This window comes from Bombus vosnesenskii, unplaced genomic scaffold (assembly GCF_011952255.1).
Source record: "Bombus vosnesenskii isolate JDL3184/JDL3185 unplaced genomic scaffold, Bvos_JDL3184-5_v1.1 scf7180000013607, whole genome shotgun sequence".
Lineage (NCBI taxonomy): Eukaryota > Metazoa > Arthropoda > Insecta > Hymenoptera > Apidae > Bombus > Bombus vosnesenskii.
In genome coordinates this window covers 223,854-246,728 of record NW_022883146.1, presented here as the reverse complement: position 1 = coordinate 246,728, position 22,875 = coordinate 223,854, and the positions used below count along the sequence as shown (strand labels likewise).

Here is a 22,875-nt window from a genome sequence, read left to right as displayed (position 1 = left end):
TTCTGATATACGACTTGAAAAAAGTAACATAGGTCTGTCGGATCTTTGGCACGAAAGTTTCTCTGAATTATTTCCAACATTAGCATGACAATTTCCTCAAAAAAGTAAATCCAAAAGACAATATCTGTGATAAGCGTTAATCATACTTGTGGACTTGCGGGAAAGTATTCGTATGATTAGATAGTTACTTCTTATTTTCTTATTTTGTCGGCAATAATATGTATAGCGCAAACTATGACACTTTATAAACCAATAGCACATCTAAGTGTACATTTCCATTCGTACTTTTATACGTGTATTCTTAAAGTTAAAACATTATAGTTTAAAACACATTTTTTCTGATTTATCTCGATATAGAGATTCGCACGGTAATGATAAAACACGGAATGAATGTTATTGTATATAGTATCTCTTAAATGTTTATTGGTGAAACAATATGAATATTGCTGTGCAACAGTATGCCAAATAAACAGACTATAAAAAAAGCTCTTGTCTATTTTTGGATTTTATCCTAGTCTTTATATAAAAAAAGTAGGAAATAGGAAGCGTTCAAGAAAAAATACTACAAAAATTAATCTTTAATTCATATTTTTACTGCTCTTACATTATGCACTTATGGAATATTTTGCTTTTGATTAATTTATGTCATATTTATCGATATTTGTAATATTGTATTTCTTGTGGATATTCAAATACCTGGTAAATACTAACCTGTATAGAAACTTCTATATTGGAAAATACAACTTGCATCATTGCAATCGTAAATATAAATATTTTATAAACACGTATCAAATCTATCAGAATTGTAAACATTTGGTAGTGTTCCGATTTCATAAATATCTTTTTTAATTGGCAGCTTTTTTTCTTCGATATATCTCTCAAAGATTACATTAGTGGTAAAAATAAACTACTAATTAGCACCCTTTAATAATCCTTAGATTGTAGGTCAATGTGAAATACGTAATATAAAATATTCGTGAAAATATTAGCAACGTGCCCTTATTAAGGACAATGGAAGATAATAACGACCACAGTTATCCTATTACCTTATTCTTATGATAAGAATGCATAAGAATAAACAACGATACGTGATATAATTGAATTGTTGCACCATTTGCATATTGAGATTTATAAAAATTTCCAAAGGCTGCTTCGGGTTACGATACGAAGCTTGAATCGTGGAATATCAGTACTTGTGTATGATGACTAAAGCGATTACATATTCTACGCGGTATAGACATATGTGAGCAGCCTATAAAAATTGTAAGTAATACCAAGCGAAACAGCGCCTGTTCGTCTTTATGTTACAAATACGAATACTTTGCGGTAGATTTTTAACCGAATAATTTGTCGAAACACCCGTGGCAATATGGTTTATCGTTTTGTTCCTTAAAAGTACCTTTGTTCAATTGCTTTAAACAGAACGCGCATACAAAATGCTCGGGATGGAACTTCCGGAACATTGCGGTTATGCAACGACCTGAAAGAAGATAACGTTTATTTACGGGATTAGTGGTTACCGGCATAATGATTATTAGTAGAAGGTATGAAAGCGCAGGTACCTGTAATTGGTTTATGGCACCCTGCGCATAGGGACCCTCTCTTAGCGTGGTAATGAGTTTCACAATAGGGTAAACCTTCGTGATCAAAGAACGATCCACCTTGAAACTTTTGTCTACAATCCTGTGAATACAAAACAAAAGAAGCGTGTACATCAACTAGAAATATTTTTCACGAGAAAAGAAATATATGACTGTATTGAACATGATCACAGAGAATAGAAAAGACAGTACTATACGATAATGTCGTTTCTTTAGTCCCTGTTCATTTATGAATGAATGTAAAACGACTACTCCATAATATGGAAGAACGACTCAACGAGACAAGTATACATTACGCGTATTCAAGCACGCGTATATCTGCTGTACGTGTATGTATATGGGATAATGTATAGCTAATATATGAGTAGCCCGTGAAATTTACAGATCGTAATTTGTAGTGGATCTACGCGTTGACAAACATCATTAGATCAATATAGGATGCCGGCGTCCGACACACCTGCCTTCAACGAAGACACGTGGCAAGCGGCAGCATCCGAGTCACGAGCTAACTCTTTGTGTTGTGTGTGTTTTTTTTGTTTTTTTTCCTAATTTATTTTTATTTCGCATACAATACTAGCAATTGACATCAGCGTAACGATCGATTATTAATAATATTTATCTATCTAGAGAACGTAATTTAACAGCAAAAATTTAATTCCGGCTGCATCGAATAATTTCTCGTAGAATCCTATTGTAATCCTAACGACGCCCTAGCTGTTTGTAATGTGTACCGTACATTTATCCGTGTGTATGTGTGTGTATGTGTGCGTGTATGTGTTCGTGTACGTAAATGAATAGGAATTTCGAGAGAGACAGATAACGATGGGGATGAAGTCGAATCGGTGCATTCTTCCTTTCTGGGCCACCTAAATCACCTGTTGAAAAAAGATGGGAAGAAGGGGGAAGAGTCAGGATCATAAACTTTTGCAGCCTGACAGCATAAAGAGGGGAACAATAGGGCTTTTCACATAAGAAATCGAAGCAACGCAATGGCTCGCCATCGCCTATGCTTCTTCCTCTTCCTCTTCATCATCATCGACACCAACGCATTTCGGGCAAACGGGTTTGCCCTCCATCGCATAAAACGACTTCCCAGATACCGGCTTCTTGCAATCCTGCAAGTTTTACATTTTAAAGCTACTGAACCGTGCAAACAGTTCATCGATACTTCGCATTAATCCTGAAGCGTTGCTGCAAATGGAAACGATTTGTTACGGATAAATATCGACAGGCAAAAAACCTACCCTGCAGACGAAACAATCCGGATGCCACTGACTGTTTAGAGCGGAGATATAATTCTCCATAATAGCACGATTACATCCGCCGCACTTCGGCGCGAACATGTCGAAGTAATCCTCCCGACAGTACGGCTTTCCGTCCCGCTCGTGGAACCCCTCTTCACCAAACTGTTTGCCACACTGAGCGCAAAAGAAGTGCTCCGTGTGCCAAGTTTTTTCCAACGCGGTTACGCATTTCTGAAAATAACAAGAACCTGCTGTAATACTAGATCGAAACACCGCGTGTGGGTTTCGTTGGACGCCTTACATCCAGAATGGGTCCGTTGCAGTAGGCGCAGCGTGGTGAGAAAAGATTATGATAATCGGGCTCGCAATAAGGATGACCCTCCCTTTCGAAGAAATTTCTTGTGCCCAATTCCTGGTTGCAGTGGGTGCATGTGAAGTGTTCAGGGTGCCACGTTTTACCTAGAGCGGTGATCACCTGTAAGAGGCATAATTTATCACTTGATTATATACAAATTTTGTCGACAAATTTGGCATGATCCAAACGACGATTGAGTTGGATTTACTTGTCCCACGATTGGTTTCTCGCAAGCGCTGCAGCATCCCTTCTGAGTAGTGTTCACTCCTTGACGACTCATATCGGCTTGAAGGTTTCCTAGCATAGAATCCAACTGATTCTGTTTGGTTTGAGTCGCTGGCTGCGGTGGATAAGGCTCTCCGTGTTGTTGCTGGTGGTGATGAGTAGTGTGAGTCTCGGTGATATGAATTCGAGTTTGCGTGCCCTCGGGTGGCAACGGGCTTTGCGAACTCTTGGTCGCCTTGTTCGGCTTGGCGTATGGAGAATCGGTCACTGTTTGAAGCTGATGAGAACTACTATTGATCTGCAAATGTACGACATATAATTAAAAAAAAAAAGCCAGTCGGTGCAGGGTGGCGAAGAACATGATGTTTCAGAATATTCTCACAAATCAAGCAGGATGAAGAGCAATGAAAGAGCATGGAAAGCGAACGATATTTCGCTGCAAGATGTTAAGATGAAAGAAAATTGAAAAATCGGCGAGCTATGTTATTAGAGGCGGAGTGTCAAGGTAGCGAAAATTTGAAATTTGAAAACTGAAAAATATTAAGGACCCGCGAGAGATGTCGATTGGCAGAGGCGAGCTTGCAGACTGGCTGAAAGCTTTGAGAGATTTCGTGGATCACTATATTCCCCACCTTCTATATTTTCCCTCTCCTACCACGGAAAATCGGTGAACATGAAGAAAAGGAGAGAGAGAGAGAAAGAGAGAGAAGAGGAGTAGATGGTCGAATAGTGGTAGATGGTGGATGGTGGAATGGAAGTTATTTTGGTAACTTAGGGAGCCAAGAATGGGCAGGGATAGTTTTAACGGCACTGTTTTCTCATTCTGTAGTGATTTTAATAGTAAGCAAACATTACAAACGCTTATTGCACCCGGTGTCGAGGAATCTATGAATTACGTAATTGTTCTTAGGTGGTAGGAGATCTGACGATTGCGCTGACGCGTCAGACAAGATATAAGAGACAAATTTCCTGATATACACCGTACCTTAAATTCGGAGAGAGAAGCCATTAAATCGTCAAGCTCCTTGGTAGCGTTGCTGGCGGTGTGACCATTGGTATAACTCTTCTGGGCCTCGCTGCGATTCAACGATCCGTGCTGTCTAGGAGGATAACCATCGTACACGGGTTGCACCTCCGTGGACGTTTCTTGAATGGTAACTTTCACTCTACCATCGGCAGGATAATCCCTGACGAAGAAGATCGCGTTAAAATCAACTCCGAAGTACCGTGTTCAAATTGCAAACTTCCCAACTTTATCTTTTCCTCCTCCTTCTCGTTCGTTCGTGATTTTTCCAAGAATAAAAGAGTAACGCTTACCCGTTCGGTACCGCGGTGCTCAATTCTTCGAGCAACGAATCGACGGTGGGCCTTGAAGCTGACATGCTACTCGGAGAACGAAGCATCGGACTAGAATCACCATTCATTCCTCCCGAGGAAACGCGATTCTCTACGGTCATCGATATTTCGATCATCGTCGTTGCACAGTTTTCGTCAAATTCTAATTTAGCGTATCTGATCGAAACTGATGTAAACGAAAGACATGAAAATAGGATGCTGACCTCTTTCCTGATAGTGAGCATTGTAACGAGCGTTGCTCAGATCTTGCAACAACGTGTCCAACTCCGACAGATTGTTGTTCAGGGAAGGCATCTTCCCTCCGCCGCTGCCTTTCGCGATGCTCTCCTCGATGGCCTCGCGGTTCTGATAAGTCGGCTGCAACAGCAGTTCGTCGTTCGCTATCGATCCTTTTCAATTTTATTTATCATCGATATTTAACTCATCCAATTTTTACACCTAATATGTCCATTTCTCGACAGATTTTTCCAGGATTATCGCGGAATAGCAATTTCTCGTTGGTTGTAATGTTCGTTTGTTCGACTGGTCTGAATATTTGCGTTAACAGGCGAATGAGAATCAACTAGGAGAGTTGTGTCAAGTGCGTGTGCGTACGTTTGTTCGTTACTCGGGGGAAGAACGAGGGAAAAAAGTGTCGCGGACAAGAGACAGATGCCAAGTAGCCGCAAAAGCGGTATTATTTCAAAACATGATGTCATTAGATGCTGCGCGGAATTTGTAAATACATTATCAATTAGGTGGTCGTGCGGAGGACAAGGCGTCATGCACTTTTAATAGAAACCTGCCCGCCAAACCGACCAACATTACTCGTTTGTTGCAAAATCCTCGAGCAAGAGAGAAGCACCGCGAATTTGTTCCGGCGATTCAACGAGCAACGACCAGAACCGAATCAACTTTGCTCCAACTTGATGTTCGGCCGATTAAATCGCTGATAATTAATCAACTACGTAGGAAGACACGTTTATCAGATAACGTTCCGTTAAGATCGTCTGATACGTCTTATTATTCAGATCTAATATATTCTTTCGTCTTTCGTCATCATCATGAAGTGATACGGAACGATACATCCTGATGGTGGAAACTAGGTTGCTCAGTGAGTTGTCGTTCCAAAAATATCCATAGCGAACCACCGACGGAAAGAAAATGTCGCAGTACGTCCGACAATCCTGCAGAACCCTGGTCGAAGTTTCTTCCACTGATCCCTCGAACGTGGAATCGTAGCCTGCGAAACGCTTTGCTCGTCAAGGCTGGTCGATCAAAAAATAAACACGGGCCTATAAACCGCCGCGATCTACAATGACACAGGGAACTTCATAAATCACCGATTCACCAAACTTGCGAAAATAGGCCGAACGCAAACTTTCCTGTGGAGATTTCCTCCGTGCTTCCCAACTTCGTCTAATATTCATCCAGTAGAAGACGAAGAGGACGTGTTTTAAGAGAGAAGTATGTAAAATTAATTCTTAAAGATTGTCGTGGGTGAAAGTTCGTCGCAGTATATCTTCCTTGAATGAAGAAATTAATAAATAGATGGAGTTCGATATCTTCATTGTTAGTTACTAGACGAAGAGTAGAAAAATCATTGTTCGCGGTGATTACAAAAATAATTCCATTGCGATGGTACTTCTACGAGATGCCAAAAAATTTCCATGTGGTAGATTTTAAAAGTTACATATTTTCATCCGAGAATCACGTATCGTCTGAGAATCGATGAACTGCGTACCGATTTCCTTTTCCAGTGTCAGCCAGTACTCGACGGCTAACAAGAAATATTTTATTTAAGAAGAATAGATTCGAAAGTAAATTGTATCATTGGAAGAATCGCTCATTTTTCCAGAATCAACGAATCGCGTATAATTAAAGAAAACGCTGTATAATTAAAAATTTAAAAAAATAAAACGCTGTATAATTAAAAAAAAGGAAGCTTATGTATTTTAACGTAGTCCAAGTTCGTTCAAAAAGGGAAGAGTATCCGTAGAAAATCCTGTATGTGCAATTGTCTTAGTTGTAAAGAAAACTCGATGTTCCATTCGTTTAGACAGACGGCATAGAGAAAAATAAAAAATCAGACAACTAACGTTTATTGCAACTTATACATTTTTTTACAGGCGCAACGTTGCTGCGACACCATCTTTTAGCATTGTCGGTAAATTATTTAAAAAGGGAAATTACATTTAAGATATATTCGAATAAAGAACAAAGTTTTTCAATTTTGGCATTTACAGTGTCTTCTCGATCGTTTCTTGCAATATTATTTAACACTGAACCGCGAAAGAAAGTCGCGTTTGAGGAGCAAAGATTCGAGAAACGAAAGGAAGATTCAAAGTCGAATATTTCCTTTAAAAGGATTGCGCGTGGTTCGAGAGTCGCGCACGGTTTACGCAACGCTCTCGAGAATCGCATTGGAACCCGTACGAATACGTAACACGGTTCGTTTCGTGCTAAATTCGCATCAAAGGAAAATAGTGCGCGATTCGACAGGTTTTCGCCAACTTTTCGTTTATCGTGGCCGAAAGCTCAACGCGAGAACGCCAATCAGCGTCACCCAGCGGCAGTGTTTCGCGACATTGCAAGTGTTCCAAGAAGAAGAGCACGACGTTATGATTTATTTCACGCCAGCGTCGTCTAGTAAAACTATGAAAAATTATGCTCGCCACAGACATAAATCTCCAATGGTCTACACGTGTTTCGTTATCGTCAGTGATTTCTCGCGAAACCATTATTCTCCTTGGATTTGGTTCTTCCTTTGTAGGTTGATAGCAGCAAATGGAACATGACGATTTTCATAGGTGCAATAAAATCTATTTATAAGACGAAGCTCCAGGAATGTTCGAAAAGATATCCGCTATATTCACGGCAATTTCGAGCAAGCCTCTAGCGGGGTTTCTGAGTACTGAATATCCTTGTTTAGTAGTGAAAAAAGTAAAACACGCTAGGTGAAACAGAAACCGTGTGACGTATCTATCTATGCACAGCCGTTATGCCTCGGTCTTTTCTCATGTGCTTGCATACGACGGGAAAGAAGAAGACCAGTGATTGTACAATGACACCGACGATCGATAAAATATACGAAGGCTCAGCGAAAAAGTGTATGGAGAATGTTGCCCTGAATGTCTAAAGTTTTATGAATACGTGTAGTAATTTGTTTTAATGTTTGAAGAGAACTATGAAGTTGAATTTCTTTCTTTTTTTCTTTAAATTCAACTTTTATCTGAAAAAATTGTGGATAAAGTTGATAAAGCTAATATAAAAAACTTATAGTTAAGTAAATTTTACCGACGGTATTTTTCTATCGAAGATGGATTTTACCTAGAATTAGCTCAATTTAAAGTTGAATAGTAATGAAGATAATCTATGTATAAATGAACATTAAAACGAGCTTTGAAAATTCGAAATAGAATTCTTCTTCCATCGAACCTTTTCATTTATCTTAATCGAGGAAATTATGAACAAAGATGTATCGCCAGATGTATCGTTTCTCTGTTTTCACCGCTTTCAACGCTGTTTAAGCGAATGAATTTCAATTAAATTCCGCTAGGTGATACGCCTGTCATTTGCAATAGACGTTTGGTATTCGGTGAATGCGTTTCCTGTTCAATATGCCGATAAATCTTGGCTATGTCTCAAACATCAACTGCCCGACTATATCAATATCTCCATTAAACTAACTACTTGATAACGTAATTAGAAACGATGGAATGAAACCGCGTCGTCATATCGTTTCTTTTTTCTAAATGATTATAGCTGTGAGATGTTAAATGCTATTTGTCGCGGAATATTCTAGCAAGGAGGAGTTACCACTCTAAGGATGACTCGGTGGAACGCCTAAAGCGACCACGTGTTACGCAACAAGGGAATACTCGAAACGATCAAGAAATATGGCGACGGAACCAGGCAATTAAATCTCGGATGAAGTTGTACTTTATAGCAGGAATCGGATTTGGCAATTGGTTACTGTGCAGTTGGCGCGATGGAAACCGTGTTGCACGCGAACCGGGAAACTTTGCAGCCAACTCAAACGTCGAGAACCTGAATAATTGATGCATCGTTGCTTCCACTGGGAAATAATCGATAATACCACCGGGGAACGTAACAAATATTCCGCGGCAAAGATCGATAAGCGTGCGAGTCCAACTCGAGAACTCTTAGTTTCCAACCTTCGTATCGTTTTACATTTCTTCCTACTCGAAAGATATTTTTGCTTCTCTTTTCTTTTTTCTTTTTTGTGACCGATTACGAAATAAAAAACTACAGCAGCTCTCTCGAGAACAGATCTATGACAACAGAACGGTGGATCAGGCAAAGTGTCTTGGTCTTAGTTACAGTTTTTTCATACGATTTAAAACTACTGGGGGGGGGGGGGGGCACAAGTTATGGTATTATATATCGTCTTCTCAACATGCGAGAAATGTATCAGAGAATAAACAATGGAATATTTTACGAAAGCCAAAAGTTCAAATCAAAAATATAATACGACTTTTCGTGATATCGGAAGAAAATAGTTACCGTAACGTTAGACTTTAGTGGATTAAAGTACTATGTATTTATAGGTACACAATAAATATAGATTCCATAATGATTTAACTATTTGACTATGAAATATTATACTTGGCAGCCACATATTTCCAATAACTCTATGTATTTTTTTGAAAACCTCCTCAATTATTTTACAGTGATCTATAACAATTGCTGACGAAAGCCTAGCGTTGTTTTTAGAATCTAAATTTGGAAACGACTCGATTTACATATATATATACATTAAATACGTAATAATAAATGTGACTGCACTGTAGGTAGGTAATTGGTCAATTTCCTGCGAAATGATCGAATGCCGCCCGTTAATAGTTTTGGATAGTAATGCTCGCGATCCGGAATCCGATACGATTCATCATCGTGGAACATATTTCAGAGTCGATTAACCATGAAATTACGGATCGATGATTAAGTCATTGGACATCTTTTCGCGGCAATAAACGATCGCAGGTTTAAAAGGATCCGACTGGACGCACGTAATACGAGCTCGTTTCTCGTGATATATCCATTTTTTTCACGGATCTATAGCTTTTTTGCAGCTTGACGACTCTCGACTGGTTAATTTTAGAGGCGATATCGGTTCTAATTTTAGCCGATTCTTTGCGTCACACCAACCACTGGAATGTAACTATTTTGCATGGTTGCTCGTTTGCGAACATCTCTTTAGAATTTCCTCTGAAATTGGAAGAAAAGGTTTACCTCTGTTTCGACTTTATTTTGAACGCGTGACGCGAGATCACTCGTGTTGGACAAGTTCTAGCAACGCGTTTCCACGGCCGCCTCTAAAAATATGTTACAAGAATGATCGTGATACAAAGTTGGCTTCGATAGATACATAAACATAAGATAGATAGAAAAATACAACTGATTGACCGTGTCTGCCAATTTGTCCGATTAAACGAGGAAATCATAATCGTAAATTCTAGGTTATTTTCAGAGTCGTCCAACTGCTATTTTTCAGCGAAGCGCTAGCATACGTTTGATCGTTTCGTTTCGTGAGATTATGGAAACTCGAGAGAAGGTCACCGTAAAATTTAAAATGGAACCGCGAGAAAAGCGTGCCGCGCCGAACATATCACACTCGCCATCTATCTTAGCAAACCGCAACCTAAAGCAACTAAGTCTCTCTAATCATCTGTGAATAAAACGCGATATCGATAAGACAGTTAGTTTTCACAATTTATCACTAATAGAACAAATTTACGATTTATAAAAAAACAGAAATTTGATCCACCCCCTAAATATTATAAAAAATATTTCCTTTGAATATCTTTTATGTTTTTGCACATTTAGGTATCTCATAAATACATAAACATCTATAGTTTAATAACGAATATTGCAATTTAATATTCTATTAAATACTTTGCCAATTTTGTCAAATAATTATCACTCTCCGTTTATTACAAAAACCGAGATATACGAATATTCGTGTATCGAAGCATTGTTCAACAATAATGTACCGTGACTGTGTTATAAGTACGTCACACAAATATTTCTCCCATTGTAAATGATACGAAATTAGTTTTCACATTTGACAGCGCTGTTAATTGAATCCATTGGCGTAAATGGAGAAGAATAAAATTTTTCCTATTGAAATATAACAAAGAAAATTTACATACCGATTGCGGCGGAAGCGGAGAAGTTCGATTATCGTAGGATCTATAGGCGGTGGTTCTCGCGCCGTTCAGCGATCCATAACCAGGAGTGGCGTTACTACCGACATGATTTCCTTCCGATGACACTGTGTTTTGCAGGTCTGCCAATAGCGCATCTGAAATAAAGAAATAATTGCTGTAAAACGTCGCTGAGAAGTATCTTCAATTATCCCTAATGATTTCAAGAAGGCAATTGAATTATGGACCTCTTTGCAAGAATAAAACAAATTGGCCGATTTCACGTAGAAGATATTAGTAAGAGGCACAGCTTGTTATTTTTCTTCAGATATTGCTTCAGGTGTATCAGAATTTTTGTATACATTTATCGCAAACAGTAATAAAATGGCTGCCCGTGTTGTTTAAATAACGAGAATGGTGTCAACGACACCGATAAGCACATTAAGTTTTCATCGAAGCGACTAACGAGCGCTGCTAACATCGAGTCGGTATAAATTTAGGCAAGTTCATTGGAAAACAGTATCAAGATGAACTAGTTCAGTAAGTAAACCACTTTAACATTGCTCGTTTATTCACACATTTTTATATTCCATGATAAAAACTGTCTTTCCTTTACGATAATAAAGTGAGGAACTTTTTTTCTCGCTTACCACCTGGAAATATCGATTGATCATCAACGCTTGCGCTCTATGTGAATATGTTTTTGCGCTGAAAATATGCACACTCAAATATTTTCGATATTTAATGGCAGAATAACAAAGAAAAAAAGACGATGACGTGAGCGTTGTTTAACGAGCAAAGCTTAGAGATAAGCGTACAAGGTAAACCTCCGTGAACGTCGTAAAGTCACGTATAAAAGAATCATTTACCAAGACTGAGAAGATTTGTTTCCGTTTTCTCGGTATTGTAGGACTCGTAGAGATTATCGGCCCCAGCCTGCGACTCACATCCTGTTTCCATCGCGAGACAAACTGCGACACACCCACTGTTCCGAGAACGTCGAACTTCGCCACCAATTTCCAGTCGAATCGAAAGCAACGCGTGTGGGATATTCGCGAGATCGTGTAGTTTCCACACTTCTATTCACAACTGTGCAATTACTCTCTAATCGAGAGAGGGAAACGAAACTGATCGACGTCGAAATCGTCGACGATTTGACACTGATAATATCGCAGACCTCGCGAAATTTTCAACTAACGTCCGCGTAAATACTTTATACACGTTCGCCTTTCAATAATCGCGTGCAACACCAACGATACATTCCTTTCTATTTGTTTATCTCTGTCCAATACTCTCCCCTGGGCGATGTAAAATCACGATATAGAGAACAAACTGTCACGTGCTTATCGGATCGGCGAGATTTGCGCACGTGAACCTGTGATGATCGGCAAAACGGTACTGATTGTCAATCAAGTTCTCGGTAAAGCGACCGGCTTCGAAGCCGGAGAATAGAAGCCTGGAGGAGGCAAGCTGGTCTGGAGAAGGAGAAGGAACAGGAGATGGAGGGAGTATTCTCATAACAAGGGAAGTAGAAACTCGAGGCTGGTTCGCGAAGCCAAGGAAAACCAACCTAGCCAGCTACGAAGAAATGGTTCGCGGGTAGAACCTGAACTAGACAGTTACTTGTGAATCGGATGGATGTGCTCTTTCGCGGAAATTGAAATGTTCCTTGAATTGGACCCTCGATATCGTAACTTAAAGGTTAGAAGACGATAAGAAAACGAATATAATAATTCAAATATTGCGTTCTTGCTTTGTCGATAAAGTAGATCTTTAAGGGAAAGGTGATCAATTTTTATACATTATGAAACAAGAATGTTAATGCAGTACTATTTTTTAATTAATGATGAATTATTGAGTTTCAGATCTAGTTCGTGTCGACTTTGAATCAATATAACAACGCGTTTGAATGAAATTCGTGGTTGGCAGGAAGCCTACCGAGCTCCCCCGGATCTATTTTATACTGCTGAATCATACAGTCAATTTGGACATTAATATTGCACGATATGCGTAACGCACTTTCGTCATAAATTTCAGGGAAATTGGACACATACGATAATGACTCTAGACACTTAATAAATCATATAGAAGTATTACAGTCGCAGGTATTTAAATCAAAATGTTTCTGCTTTCAATGTATTACATCGAATATGTATTATTACTATTAACATCTGATTAAGCAAAACAAAAACGTGGTCGCAAAAAAGCACGTAATTATAATTAGGATTCGATGCAATCATAATTTCCATCGATCTCTGCATAGACAAAGTTAGTAATTACTGTCATTAACTCGCATTACCATTGGCACCAAATTTACTTACTTATATATTGTTCCCAGCGTGCGTGTCGTTGGATCGTTGCCAAACGAGCCGGTGTAATCGGCGATACAGATCTCGTAATGTCGGTCATAGTCATATCACTGTGTTTTCAACGACATGACACTGAATCAAATGACACTAGAAATTGGAGTTTAATATATCACCGAAGAACAGAATGAGAATTGAAATTTTAAGAATGTAATCCTTATGATTAACTCGAGAGTAACCTATCCAAATATTGATGATGATATGAAGACTGACCTCCGGTCCTGTTTACGAACAGTGGGACACAAACACAAATGAAGAACGACAACGATTATACGATTCTAATTTGGCTAATGAAAATATTCGAAACATTCTATACATACAATAGATCCCCTCCCTGACAATTATTACTTAGTATGTACTTACTCTTTTGGTACAATTATACACACGTACGGATAAACATTTATCTTGTAGACATAATTATATTATTTAATAATGACGATATGCTTTGACACTTCAGATAATTGTTATTGTATTACAATTAATCTATATGATTACAAAAAATGAAATTAAATTATTTCATACCACATTAAATTATCGCCACGTGCAAGTGTCGAAGGTAATGAACAAACGAAGATATGATGGCTAGGAGGCACGTATGTGTTGCGAGATCAGGTAGGACTGCCAGCACGTGTTTTCTCAGTTTGCATCTACAGAATCTGTGTTACGTGAACCCATCTCCTCCTTCCTTTGTCCCTCTTCTCCTTCCTCCCTCTTTTCAACCTCGTTCTTCGTCTCTGTTTCGCACCTTCTTTCACGCGATGCATATATATGTTTACATCTAGATTCATGACGACAAAATACCCAAGAATAACTTCGACTACCTATCATCTTTTGCCACGGTTTTCTCTTACTATTTTGGATTTTGTACTTCCTTCGGGAGAGCGGTATCTTCCAATCAGAGGATTTACGAATTTGTTCGTAACACAAGAGTAAAAAAATTGTAGATCGTTTTGTGAAAATAGAATGGATCACGTTAATCCTATTCGAGTCATGTATGCCAGTTGTAAGCGTAGGAAGTTAAATCACACACTGTCGTGCCTCATATGGATATGTATAAATCAAACCAAGGTTTGTTCAAGGAAGAGATTCCTACGCACACATTGGATCATTATATGAGCTTTTATGCAATGGAATGCATGATAAATAAGCGCAGTTTCCTGTATCTCTAAAAAAGCTAGTGCATTACGACTAGAAATGTAATAATGCATATTGATGATAACAACTTTCATATTGCTGTTCATTGTATTCATCGTATAAACATATACATACATATGTTTGATTTTCTTTATAAAACTCATATAAAATAAATTACTAAATTATTTGGCAAGAAAAAATTGGTAGTGCATATAAATATGCATTTATAAGTCTTTCACATTAGAAATGGAAAAGGAATCTTTAAGAATTAATAATTAATTACATATACAGTGACAGAGGCACTACCGATAAAATTGATCCCTTGTGTCGATACATCAGCACCTTGTCTCCTGTGTGATCAAACAGATGACGCCACTCGAAAATATCGACACAATATTTTTAATTCAAATTTCTTTCGAAACAAATAAAAATGAACTACGTATCACATTCTTTTATAGATTTCCATAAAAAGATCGTCCGTAAATAATGACTTCGAGAATTATTTCAGAAAGTTTAGTGTCAAGGCGACCCACATTGTAGGTGAAAGGTATTCCAAAAAAAATGATGTGATCTGTTGCATCATGAGTCATCCCTTCAGTCCGAATTAAATGTGCATTTTAAAAATAATTTAAATCCACATATAGTGTGATTGCACATGCGAAAAAGTCAAAACATGTACACTTTTTAATTTCAGAAGATTTCTTTAAAAAATGTTTCAAATAATAATAATCAATTTTTTTAATTTATAGCAGTAGTCCTTTCATAAATTACGAAAACGATTTGAAGTTCCGTATCTTTAAGGTTGGCTACTTTATATATTAACCTTTGAAAATATGCCAGAGATTCATTTCCGCCAACGATTCAAGACTATTATAAATTTATCAAAACATGAAATGGTAAATTAGTAAGTAGTAAATTAGTTACTGAAAAATAGTAAACAAAAAGACATGCGTGAATAAAATTAACCCATCCTTTTATATTTATAAATGTAATCTAACTAAAATGTAAACTAGCTAATTTTAATAATTATTTATATTTATAAAACCATTTAAGGATGGAACGACTAATTCATCCCTTTCAAAACGTTTTAACGCACTCTATGAACTGACGAAAAATAATACCGTCAGAAGCAATTGAGCTTAATTTGAAAGTTCATATTACGTTATCGCGCAAAGTTGCGTGAACACAACCAACGCAGACATAGATACTAAATCGATATATTAACTAATGTCTCTAATTTTAATTCTATGAAAAGAAAGCATATCAAGAACAATTTTTAATTAGTAATCCAGACCGGTATTCTAATTACATATGCAAAAAGGTCGCATATATGCACGTATGCATCTGTAATCATTAGAAATAATTTCATATCATCGTTCTATTTTAAAGTAATAGAACAAAGCATTAAAATCACGCAAAATTAAAAGGGTTAAAAACATAAAAAGAATTATCGACTCACATCCTGGTGGTGAACCTTTTGTGATGGTGATTTTATAGGGCTGATAAATAGCGCTTGGTTCTACTTTTCCGTACATTGTTCGATCCATAGCCATTTTTTTAACGTACCACTTGAAAATATAATCACACTTATATCCGTTTACTTATTTTATGTTAGTTCATACGAAATCACGAATTCATCGCGTACAAGCATGTATGCTATTATGTAGCACTTTTACTGCGGTAATGCTTCTCTTCACTGTCTATCGCGAACGACCGAGCTGTGTAGACGATCGATTAGTGGTGGGGATGATGCACACACCACACGACCACTTGTTGAATGCCGTCTGTGAATTTTATACATACGAATCCACAAATAGGAGAATAATCTATTAGGTTTAAAAAAAAGAAGAGAAAAGAGCATCAAGGGTAAGCAACTTTATAAATAGTAGTAGTCTATCGATCGTTATCTCATTTATACTTTCAATTATTTTCCGCTCACGTTTAAATACACTGCTACAATCAACAGATTTACTCACGCACACACAACGTATTATTGAGATTTTATGCGAGAAGCTGAATGAATACGTTTTTTATTGTCTATGATTGTAGAATGAATTGTCACCGCTTGTTGAAATACAACAGAGCAAGAATCGTGGTATCAATACTCTGTGAATAGAGTGAATTCGACGGGAGGAAAACAAGAAGTTCAAATGTACAAGTATATTTCAGGCGCTCGCCCGCACTCACGACTTCCATCCTCTCCGAGCAATGCTAAAACAAGAGGACAACGGTGCCGTGAAATACACTAAAAATACGTAGAATCGTTGGCACACGATAACCCAGAGCGCACTTGCGATATTATGCGGATTTTGGAAAATCTCTTCCGGTATAAATAAATACACCACGTGCAACCATCCGTGTTCCTCAAATTTTTCGCAGTTTTTTAAATTAACTTAGAAGCTTTTATTTATAGAAGTGCTTAGAAATTCTAATTTTATTAAAAAATAGAGATCATTACATTGCAATTGCGTAATTTTATCTCAAAATGATAATCGATGATAGTAACGCTACTTATTAACATTATAGTTTGCACTTGAAGGTATAAATACGTAATGATATAAACTCATTGCGATCGCATATGATTATGACAAACATATAATTAACACTGATTATATAGATATTATAAGTGATGCGTTAAGCAAATCAAGATGGAAGAATTTGTGGAAAAAGATTTATAATTAAAACCTGTATCGCGATTAATAAAGTTACTGGGGATGAACGAACTAACATGTGATGCATTTAACGGTGACGCAACAAAATGTTACCATGGTAATACAGATAACAGTTACGTACTTCACCTCGCCTGGTACTCGTAAATTCGTAATATTACAGCATGCCATCTATATTTTGCAACTAAATCTAGTCCTAATCAATTTTCATCTAAATACATTATGTAAAATACTACTGCGAAAGGAATACGTATACATAATGATACAACTTTGGTTACAAATAATAAGATGTATACCTTTTATATTTACGAATGTACATATATAAATAATAACAAAAGTGAAATACAATAGAATTAAGATTGTCACGTCGTATTTAGATGTATTAGAAAGAAATTGCATTTTTGATTTTCTTTAGCATTCCTTATCAATAATACTTGTTCACATATAAATATTATATTAAGTGTGTGTGAACAAATAAATATACATGTATAATTATAACATCGATTTATTGATATCATATTTGAAAAATTTAAAATAAAATTAGAGAAGTGATATTTCACAATTTCCATATTTTTTAAATTTTTAAAGCAAAAATTAAAGTTAGAACTCAAAAAAGATATAAATAATACACATGATAAAATGATAATATGTTATAAGTATTCTTATAAACATAAATGTTTCTGACAGTATGATCGATTCAAATTTGAGGTTATTTCATCAATTGAATATTTAAAATTCATTTTACTCACCTAGATCATCCATGTTTAATATATATTAACCCTGTAGATATTGTTGCACAAATTACACTCAACCCGTGATAATTTTCAATTAAAATGACGGTAAAAAGTGTCAAAATTGAATGATCAATTTACGTCCCTCAGTTGGGCAATGCAAACATCAAATATGGAGAACCCGGTTCTCTCACTTCATAACTTCCAGCATTCATTGTCTAACCTTTATATGTGTATATAAGCAGATGTATCATCTCTGGTATAATATATTAAACTTTTCATTCGTTTAGAATAATATATTTAAGTATAATTTTTACTGTAACAAAGTAATTATCTATAATGTCTATGAAAAAAAGAAACTTTTTTTTCTTCATTATTTATATACATACATGTTTATAATTAAATCACATTCCTTTCAGTACATTCTATATATCATAAGGGAGCAATATATATATCATAATGGGAGCAATAAAAATATATAGATTATGGTTTAATTCCTTATAGTCATAAAAATTATTTACATTTATAGAGTACGAAGTGAAATTGAAATCTATACTATAGAATTTCAAATAACCTATACTTGTTACATAGTTTCTTCATTTATATAGCTACCAAGACGAAAAATCACCAAATGAGTTTGTTACGATTTTTCTCTTTTTAATTATAGGTGGTATACTTGATTCCTCTTTCTTGATCCTGCAAATAAAATTAACAATTAATATTGCTGTAAAAATGTATATATACGTAGCGACAAATATATATAATGCGATTTTACTTGTCTTCTTCGTTGTTTGGTTTTATATATTTTCCTACACCTGATCGATATACTTTTAACACGTCATTCTTTCCTGCTTCATTATCTGATTTATTTTTCGCAGCTTCTTGAGCCAATCGTTCAATTTCGACTGCACGTTCTGCAGCTAATTGTTCATCTGCTTCTTGAAAAGGATCAACAAACACTTGTGCTTTTTGTATTATTATATCTTCTATTGGTCTGTCTTTGTTATCTACTTCAATTTTTTCAATGGCATTTAACGTTTCTAATCCACCTACTATTTTTCCAAAAACTGTATGTTTGCGATCTAAATGTCTACACGATCGGAACGTAATGAAACTGTAATTAAATGGAACGGAATTATTAGATTTTAATGAAATTCCATTTGTAAACGTATGTAAACATGAAATACAATATATACAATTGCGATCCATTTGTGTTTGATCCAGCATTTGCCATTGATAAAATTCCTCTTCCTTGATGAACTAAATTTGGTTTGAATTCATCTTCAAATGTTTTACCCCAAATAGATGTTCCTCCATTACCAGTATTTGTAGGATCACCTCCTTGTATCTAAGTAAAATACAATGTTAACATTTTCATTATTTATAAATCTCTTACTCAAAATGGCCATATATTTACCATAAAATTTCGTATGGATCTATGAAACTTTGTTCCATCATAGTAACCATTCTGACAGTGTTTTATAAAATTTTCACAAGTTTTTGGTACAAGATCACAATGCAGTTCTAAATTTAAAGCACCAAAATTCATGACTAATCTTACATATCCTGAAAAAAAAAGAAAAAATGTTTCAGTCGAACAAAATATAAAGATATATATAGTAATAATTGTGTTCATACCTTTCTTTCGAACTCTTTCATATCGTACTAAATCTTCTGCAATAACTGCTGCTTGGTGTGTAGTTTCTGTTGGCATTACTGTTGATGTAAAGCCAGCTGCAACCGCACCAGTGGAGTAATGTGCCTATATTTATAAGTTTCTATTTTCAAATGTTATATTTTATATATATATAACTTATATTAATATACAAACCGCATTAAATTTGTCTGCTTTTGGTTTAGAGATTTCTTTTTTAGTCTCAGTCTGTTTATAATCTCTATCTAATTCAGCTAATATTTCTTTAGTTTCCATAGATACAGTTTTCAATTTTGCATTTGGATCATTACGTTCCCTTATCATTTCTAGAATAATTATCAGTATCTATATCATATTTATTCATATTAGTATATATAAAAGTTTAATTGCAATAAATGAAAATTTCTATTTTGAAATGTACTTGTAAGATATTACCTTCATCTTCAAGTTTTATATTATTTTTAATATGGTGGAATGTAGATAAATTGAATTTCATTGCATTGTTTGGATCTTGTACTATGATAATGTCCTTCCTCGTAAAAGGTTGATCGTTTATTAAATCTTTCCAATTACGTGCCTTTATATTCAACTGCTCTATTGCCTAAAAAAATATTGCTATATATCACGAATAAAAGTTTTCTATCTTAATGAACACTTACCTCGTATGAAAATACATTTCCAGTTGTTTTGATAGCAACAATATGAGAGTGTTTAGTGAATAATTTGAAAAGAACTGGACAATGATATTGTCCTTCTGAATTCTTATGAAAATTAAGTTTTATTAAAGTTTTTGTGTCTAATGGCTTTCCTGTAACTGGATTATGCTTAAGTTTTTTTATATATTCTAATATTGCTTCTAATTCAAAAATGTTTCCTTGTGGATCACAATAAGGGTGCTGGAAAGGTTGTAAAGTTAAACAACAATGATCATAAGGCAAGCGACGAAATGTTGTATCTTCAGTTGCTTCAGAACTTCCAGATTTTTTTCCACCATATAATGTTGTCCATTCTGTATATGTTAAATACCTGGAAGAATAATAAATACAAACAATTTAATTCGATAAATGCAAAATATAAAATTATAACCTAAATAATATTTTTAAAAATCTTACATCTTATCTTTCTGATGCTGACGTTTACCCATTTTGATTGTGTTATTGATTAGTTATCTTTATAAAAGACTTATAATGATTATATCTATTTAATTCAATAATATTTTTAAATTATTTAATACTTATTTGCACTGACATATACCAAAATAATTGATATGTATTTATACTATAGCATAGTAAACTTCCTTTTCAAGCTTGGCCAACCTGATAAAATAACTATATTATTTTATTACTACATAAAACGTTTGGAATACAAAACTTGAACTTATTTGATACGAATAAAGGCTGAACTTCGCTTTAATGGAAATAAAATTATTGCCTCTTTTATTGCAATTTAATGGTTTTCAATGCATAGAATCCAAAAATGCTAATCTTAATTTTAGGAATCTAGTAGTTAAAAAGTTATCCGTATATAAAATTGAGTGTTTTTAGCGTATTTGACAGTTTACATTAACATCATGTTGGCTTCTATCTACAATTCGTCCAATGAGTGGAGCGCTGGCTGTATCAAATGCAGGTGGATGTTAATCATTTTATGGCGGGATTTTGAATCGTGAGTATTGGAATAGGCAGAGAAGAAATTTCCTCTCCGGATTAGGTTTGGATTATGCCTTATCCTCATACAAATACAAACTAATACTCAACGATATTCAGTTCAAATTTATGTAGACCAATTTATCTCATTTATGTAGACCAATTGGATTACGAATAGGAGCAATATGGTGTCATACTAACCTCTAAAATACGCTAAAACTGATGAGTTTTACGTAGGTATAACTCTGGAACCGCTGATTTCTTAAAATTAAGACTTGCATTTTTGGATTCTATGCATTGAAAGCTATTGAATAGTAATAAAGAAATATAACAATTTTATATTCATCAAATCGAAATTAATCTTGAATAAATTAAGTTTAAATAGATTAAAGCAGTTGAATAAAAGTCTACAGAGATGTCTAAGGTAATTAAAAAAGGGAAAATGCTCAAGAAAGTACTACCAAAGGTAGAACACCCTTCACCTTTACGGGTAACTATACCCGCAGGAATGGCAAATGCTAAACCACCATTGGGATCACAACTAGGACAGGTTAAAATATTTTATATTTAAAATTTAGGGTATTTTACGACGTCGTAAGTTGACATCGTAATTTATTATGTGCGGTAACTGTACTAAACAATCCAACTGTTTTAAGTTTTATAAAAAATATATAGGTTTTTGATGAAAAATTTACATTATTACTTTTAGAGGAATATTAATGTAGCGAACTTTTGCAAAGATTTTAATACAAGAACTGAGAATATTAAAGAAGGCATACCTTTACCATGTCGTGTTAAAGTCAGATCTGATAGGAGTTACGATTTAGTAATACACAAACCACCAGCAACATATTTCTTGAAACAAGCAGCTGGGATTGAAAAAGGAAAAATAAAAACAGGTAAATGTTATATTGTAAAATATGAATATGTAGATATACATTAAATAAATTATAATATTCTTCAGGGGAAGTAGCAGGAAAAATAACATTTAAACACTTATACGAGATTGCCTGTATTAAAGCAGAAGATCCACCTTTGGCATTATTAAGCTTACAACAAATTTGTCAAATGCTTGTTGGTGTAGCTCGATCATGTGGTATTCAAATTGTACATAAATTAGATCCAGAAGAACATACACAATTTATGAAAGAGAGAAAAGAAAATGTTAAGAAATTCATGGAAGAATTAGAGGCTGCTAGAGAAACCAAAATACTTAGGGCAGTTTAAATTAATGTATTAAGACAAATTTACTGTACATAATTAATAAAAGCAAGGTAGTTTATTTAAATACAATCTAACAAGATATTATATAATCTTTTCCTTTTATATTTATCCCAGTTAATATCTTATATAGATTCGTATAATTTCTAGAAGTAATAGCACATTTCATATGTATATGTATGTAAAGATCTTAAAACCACCTTAAACTTTAAGGATAAAATCTTACATATAGAGTCTTATGATTACATAATATTAAATTCTTTGAACCTCTTAAAAGTAATGTCTATTATAAAAAGAAATACTAGAAATTAGGAAACATGATGACGTGAGTTTACATTTTTTAACAATTTCATAATGATTATACAAATGAATTTCATATAGTTATAATTTACTGCTTATGAAGTACATGTACAATCGGAACTCGAAAAAAATATTTTTCATCTTGTAAACATATTTTTTTTTAAACATTGAAATCATATAAACAAATACAAGAAAATATATGGTAATCTACTCATTAATATGCACTA

At 35.1% G+C, this 22,875-nt stretch overlaps 3 protein-coding genes and 2 long non-coding RNA genes across 13 annotated transcripts; 3 read left to right on the top strand and 2 right to left on the bottom strand.

Annotated features, from left to right (window-relative positions):
* Positions 1-571: 571 nt before the first annotated feature.
* Positions 572-15,994, bottom strand: LOC117238788 (paxillin-like). 8 transcript variants are annotated; one of them, XM_033503979.1, is made up of 11 exons: positions 15,887-15,994; positions 10,934-11,085; positions 4,985-5,138; positions 4,743-4,872; positions 4,411-4,612; positions 3,409-3,723; positions 3,147-3,320; positions 2,846-3,076; positions 2,612-2,716; positions 1,563-1,683; positions 572-1,480 (listed from the first exon to the last, which is right to left on the bottom strand). In XM_033503979.1, exons 1-11 carry the CDS (start codon positions 15,978-15,980, stop codon positions 1,335-1,337), a joined length of 1,824 nt encoding a protein of 607 aa, XP_033359870.1. In that variant the 5' UTR covers positions 15,981-15,994; the 3' UTR covers positions 572-1,334. The 8 variants fall into 8 exon arrangements, with proteins under 8 accessions (XP_033359870.1, XP_033359863.1, XP_033359865.1 ...); XM_033503972.1 differs by lacking the exons at positions 2,612-2,716; positions 15,887-15,994 and adding exons at positions 13,249-13,346; positions 13,816-13,949; XM_033503974.1 differs by lacking the exons at positions 2,612-2,716; positions 15,887-15,994 and adding exons at positions 13,249-13,368; positions 13,816-13,939.
* LOC117238795 lies at positions 3,808-8,157 on the top strand. Its single transcript, XR_004494268.1, has 3 exons — positions 3,808-4,265; positions 4,336-6,227; positions 7,534-8,157. It is a non-coding gene; the product is annotated as an uncharacterized LOC117238795 (long non-coding RNA).
* On the top strand, positions 11,611-15,078 carry LOC117238794. Of its 2 annotated transcripts, XR_004494266.1 has the most exons (5): positions 11,611-11,748; positions 11,838-12,711; positions 12,793-13,032; positions 13,108-13,195; positions 13,266-15,078. It is a non-coding gene; the product is annotated as an uncharacterized LOC117238794 (long non-coding RNA). The 2 variants fall into 2 exon arrangements; XR_004494267.1 differs by lacking the exon at positions 13,108-13,195 and having other exon boundaries at positions 11,612-11,748.
* Positions 15,980-20,798, bottom strand: LOC117238790 (RING-type E3 ubiquitin-protein ligase PPIL2). The gene is made up of 10 exons (XM_033503982.1): positions 20,594-20,798; positions 20,141-20,507; positions 19,917-20,082; positions 19,659-19,807; positions 19,466-19,589; positions 19,245-19,393; positions 19,024-19,175; positions 18,603-18,941; positions 17,846-18,523; positions 15,980-16,638 (listed from the first exon to the last, which is right to left on the bottom strand). Exons 1-9 carry the CDS (start codon positions 20,623-20,625, stop codon positions 18,436-18,438), a joined length of 1,566 nt encoding a protein of 521 aa, XP_033359873.1. The 5' UTR covers positions 20,626-20,798; the 3' UTR covers positions 15,980-16,638; positions 17,846-18,435.
* Positions 20,799-21,267: 469 nt separating this feature from the next.
* On the top strand, positions 21,268-22,420 carry LOC117238792 (39S ribosomal protein L11, mitochondrial). The gene is made up of 3 exons (XM_033503984.1): positions 21,268-21,677; positions 21,837-22,026; positions 22,092-22,420. Exons 1-3 carry the CDS (start codon positions 21,543-21,545, stop codon positions 22,352-22,354), a joined length of 588 nt encoding a protein of 195 aa, XP_033359875.1. The 5' UTR covers positions 21,268-21,542; the 3' UTR covers positions 22,355-22,420.
* The last annotated feature ends 455 nt before the right edge of the window (positions 22,421-22,875 follow it).

Coding starts and splice junctions, on each gene's coding strand:
- LOC117238792 (XM_033503984.1), top strand. CDS start 21,543: ATGTCTAAGGTAATTAAAAAAGGGAAAATGCTCAAGAAAGTACTACCA. Junction 21,678..21,836: donor TGGGATCACAACTAGGACAG/GTTAAAATATTT, acceptor TATTACTTTTAG/AGGAATATTAATGTAGCGAA. Junction 22,027..22,091: donor AAAAGGAAAAATAAAAACAG/GTAAATGTTATA, acceptor AATATTCTTCAG/GGGAAGTAGCAGGAAAAATA.
- LOC117238790 (XM_033503982.1), bottom strand. CDS start 20,625: ATGGGTAAACGTCAGCATCAGAAAGATAAGAT. Junction 20,508..20,593: donor CAGCATCAGAAAGATAAGAT/GTAAGATTTTTA, acceptor TTATTCTTCCAG/GTATTTAACATATACAGAAT. Junction 18,942..19,023: donor AACACAAATGGATCGCAATT/GTATATATTGTA, acceptor ATTTAATTACAG/TTTCATTACGTTCCGATCGT.
- LOC117238788 (XM_033503979.1), bottom strand. CDS start 15,980: ATGGCTATGGATCGAACAATGTACGGAAAAGTAGAACCAAGCGCTATT. Junction 4,873..4,984: donor TGCTCACTATCAGGAAAGAG/GTCAGCATCCTA, acceptor CGATGACCGTAG/AGAATCGCGTTTCCTCGGGA. Junction 3,321..3,408: donor AGAAACCAATCGTGGGACAA/GTAAATCCAACT, acceptor TGCCTCTTACAG/GTGATCACCGCTCTAGGTAA.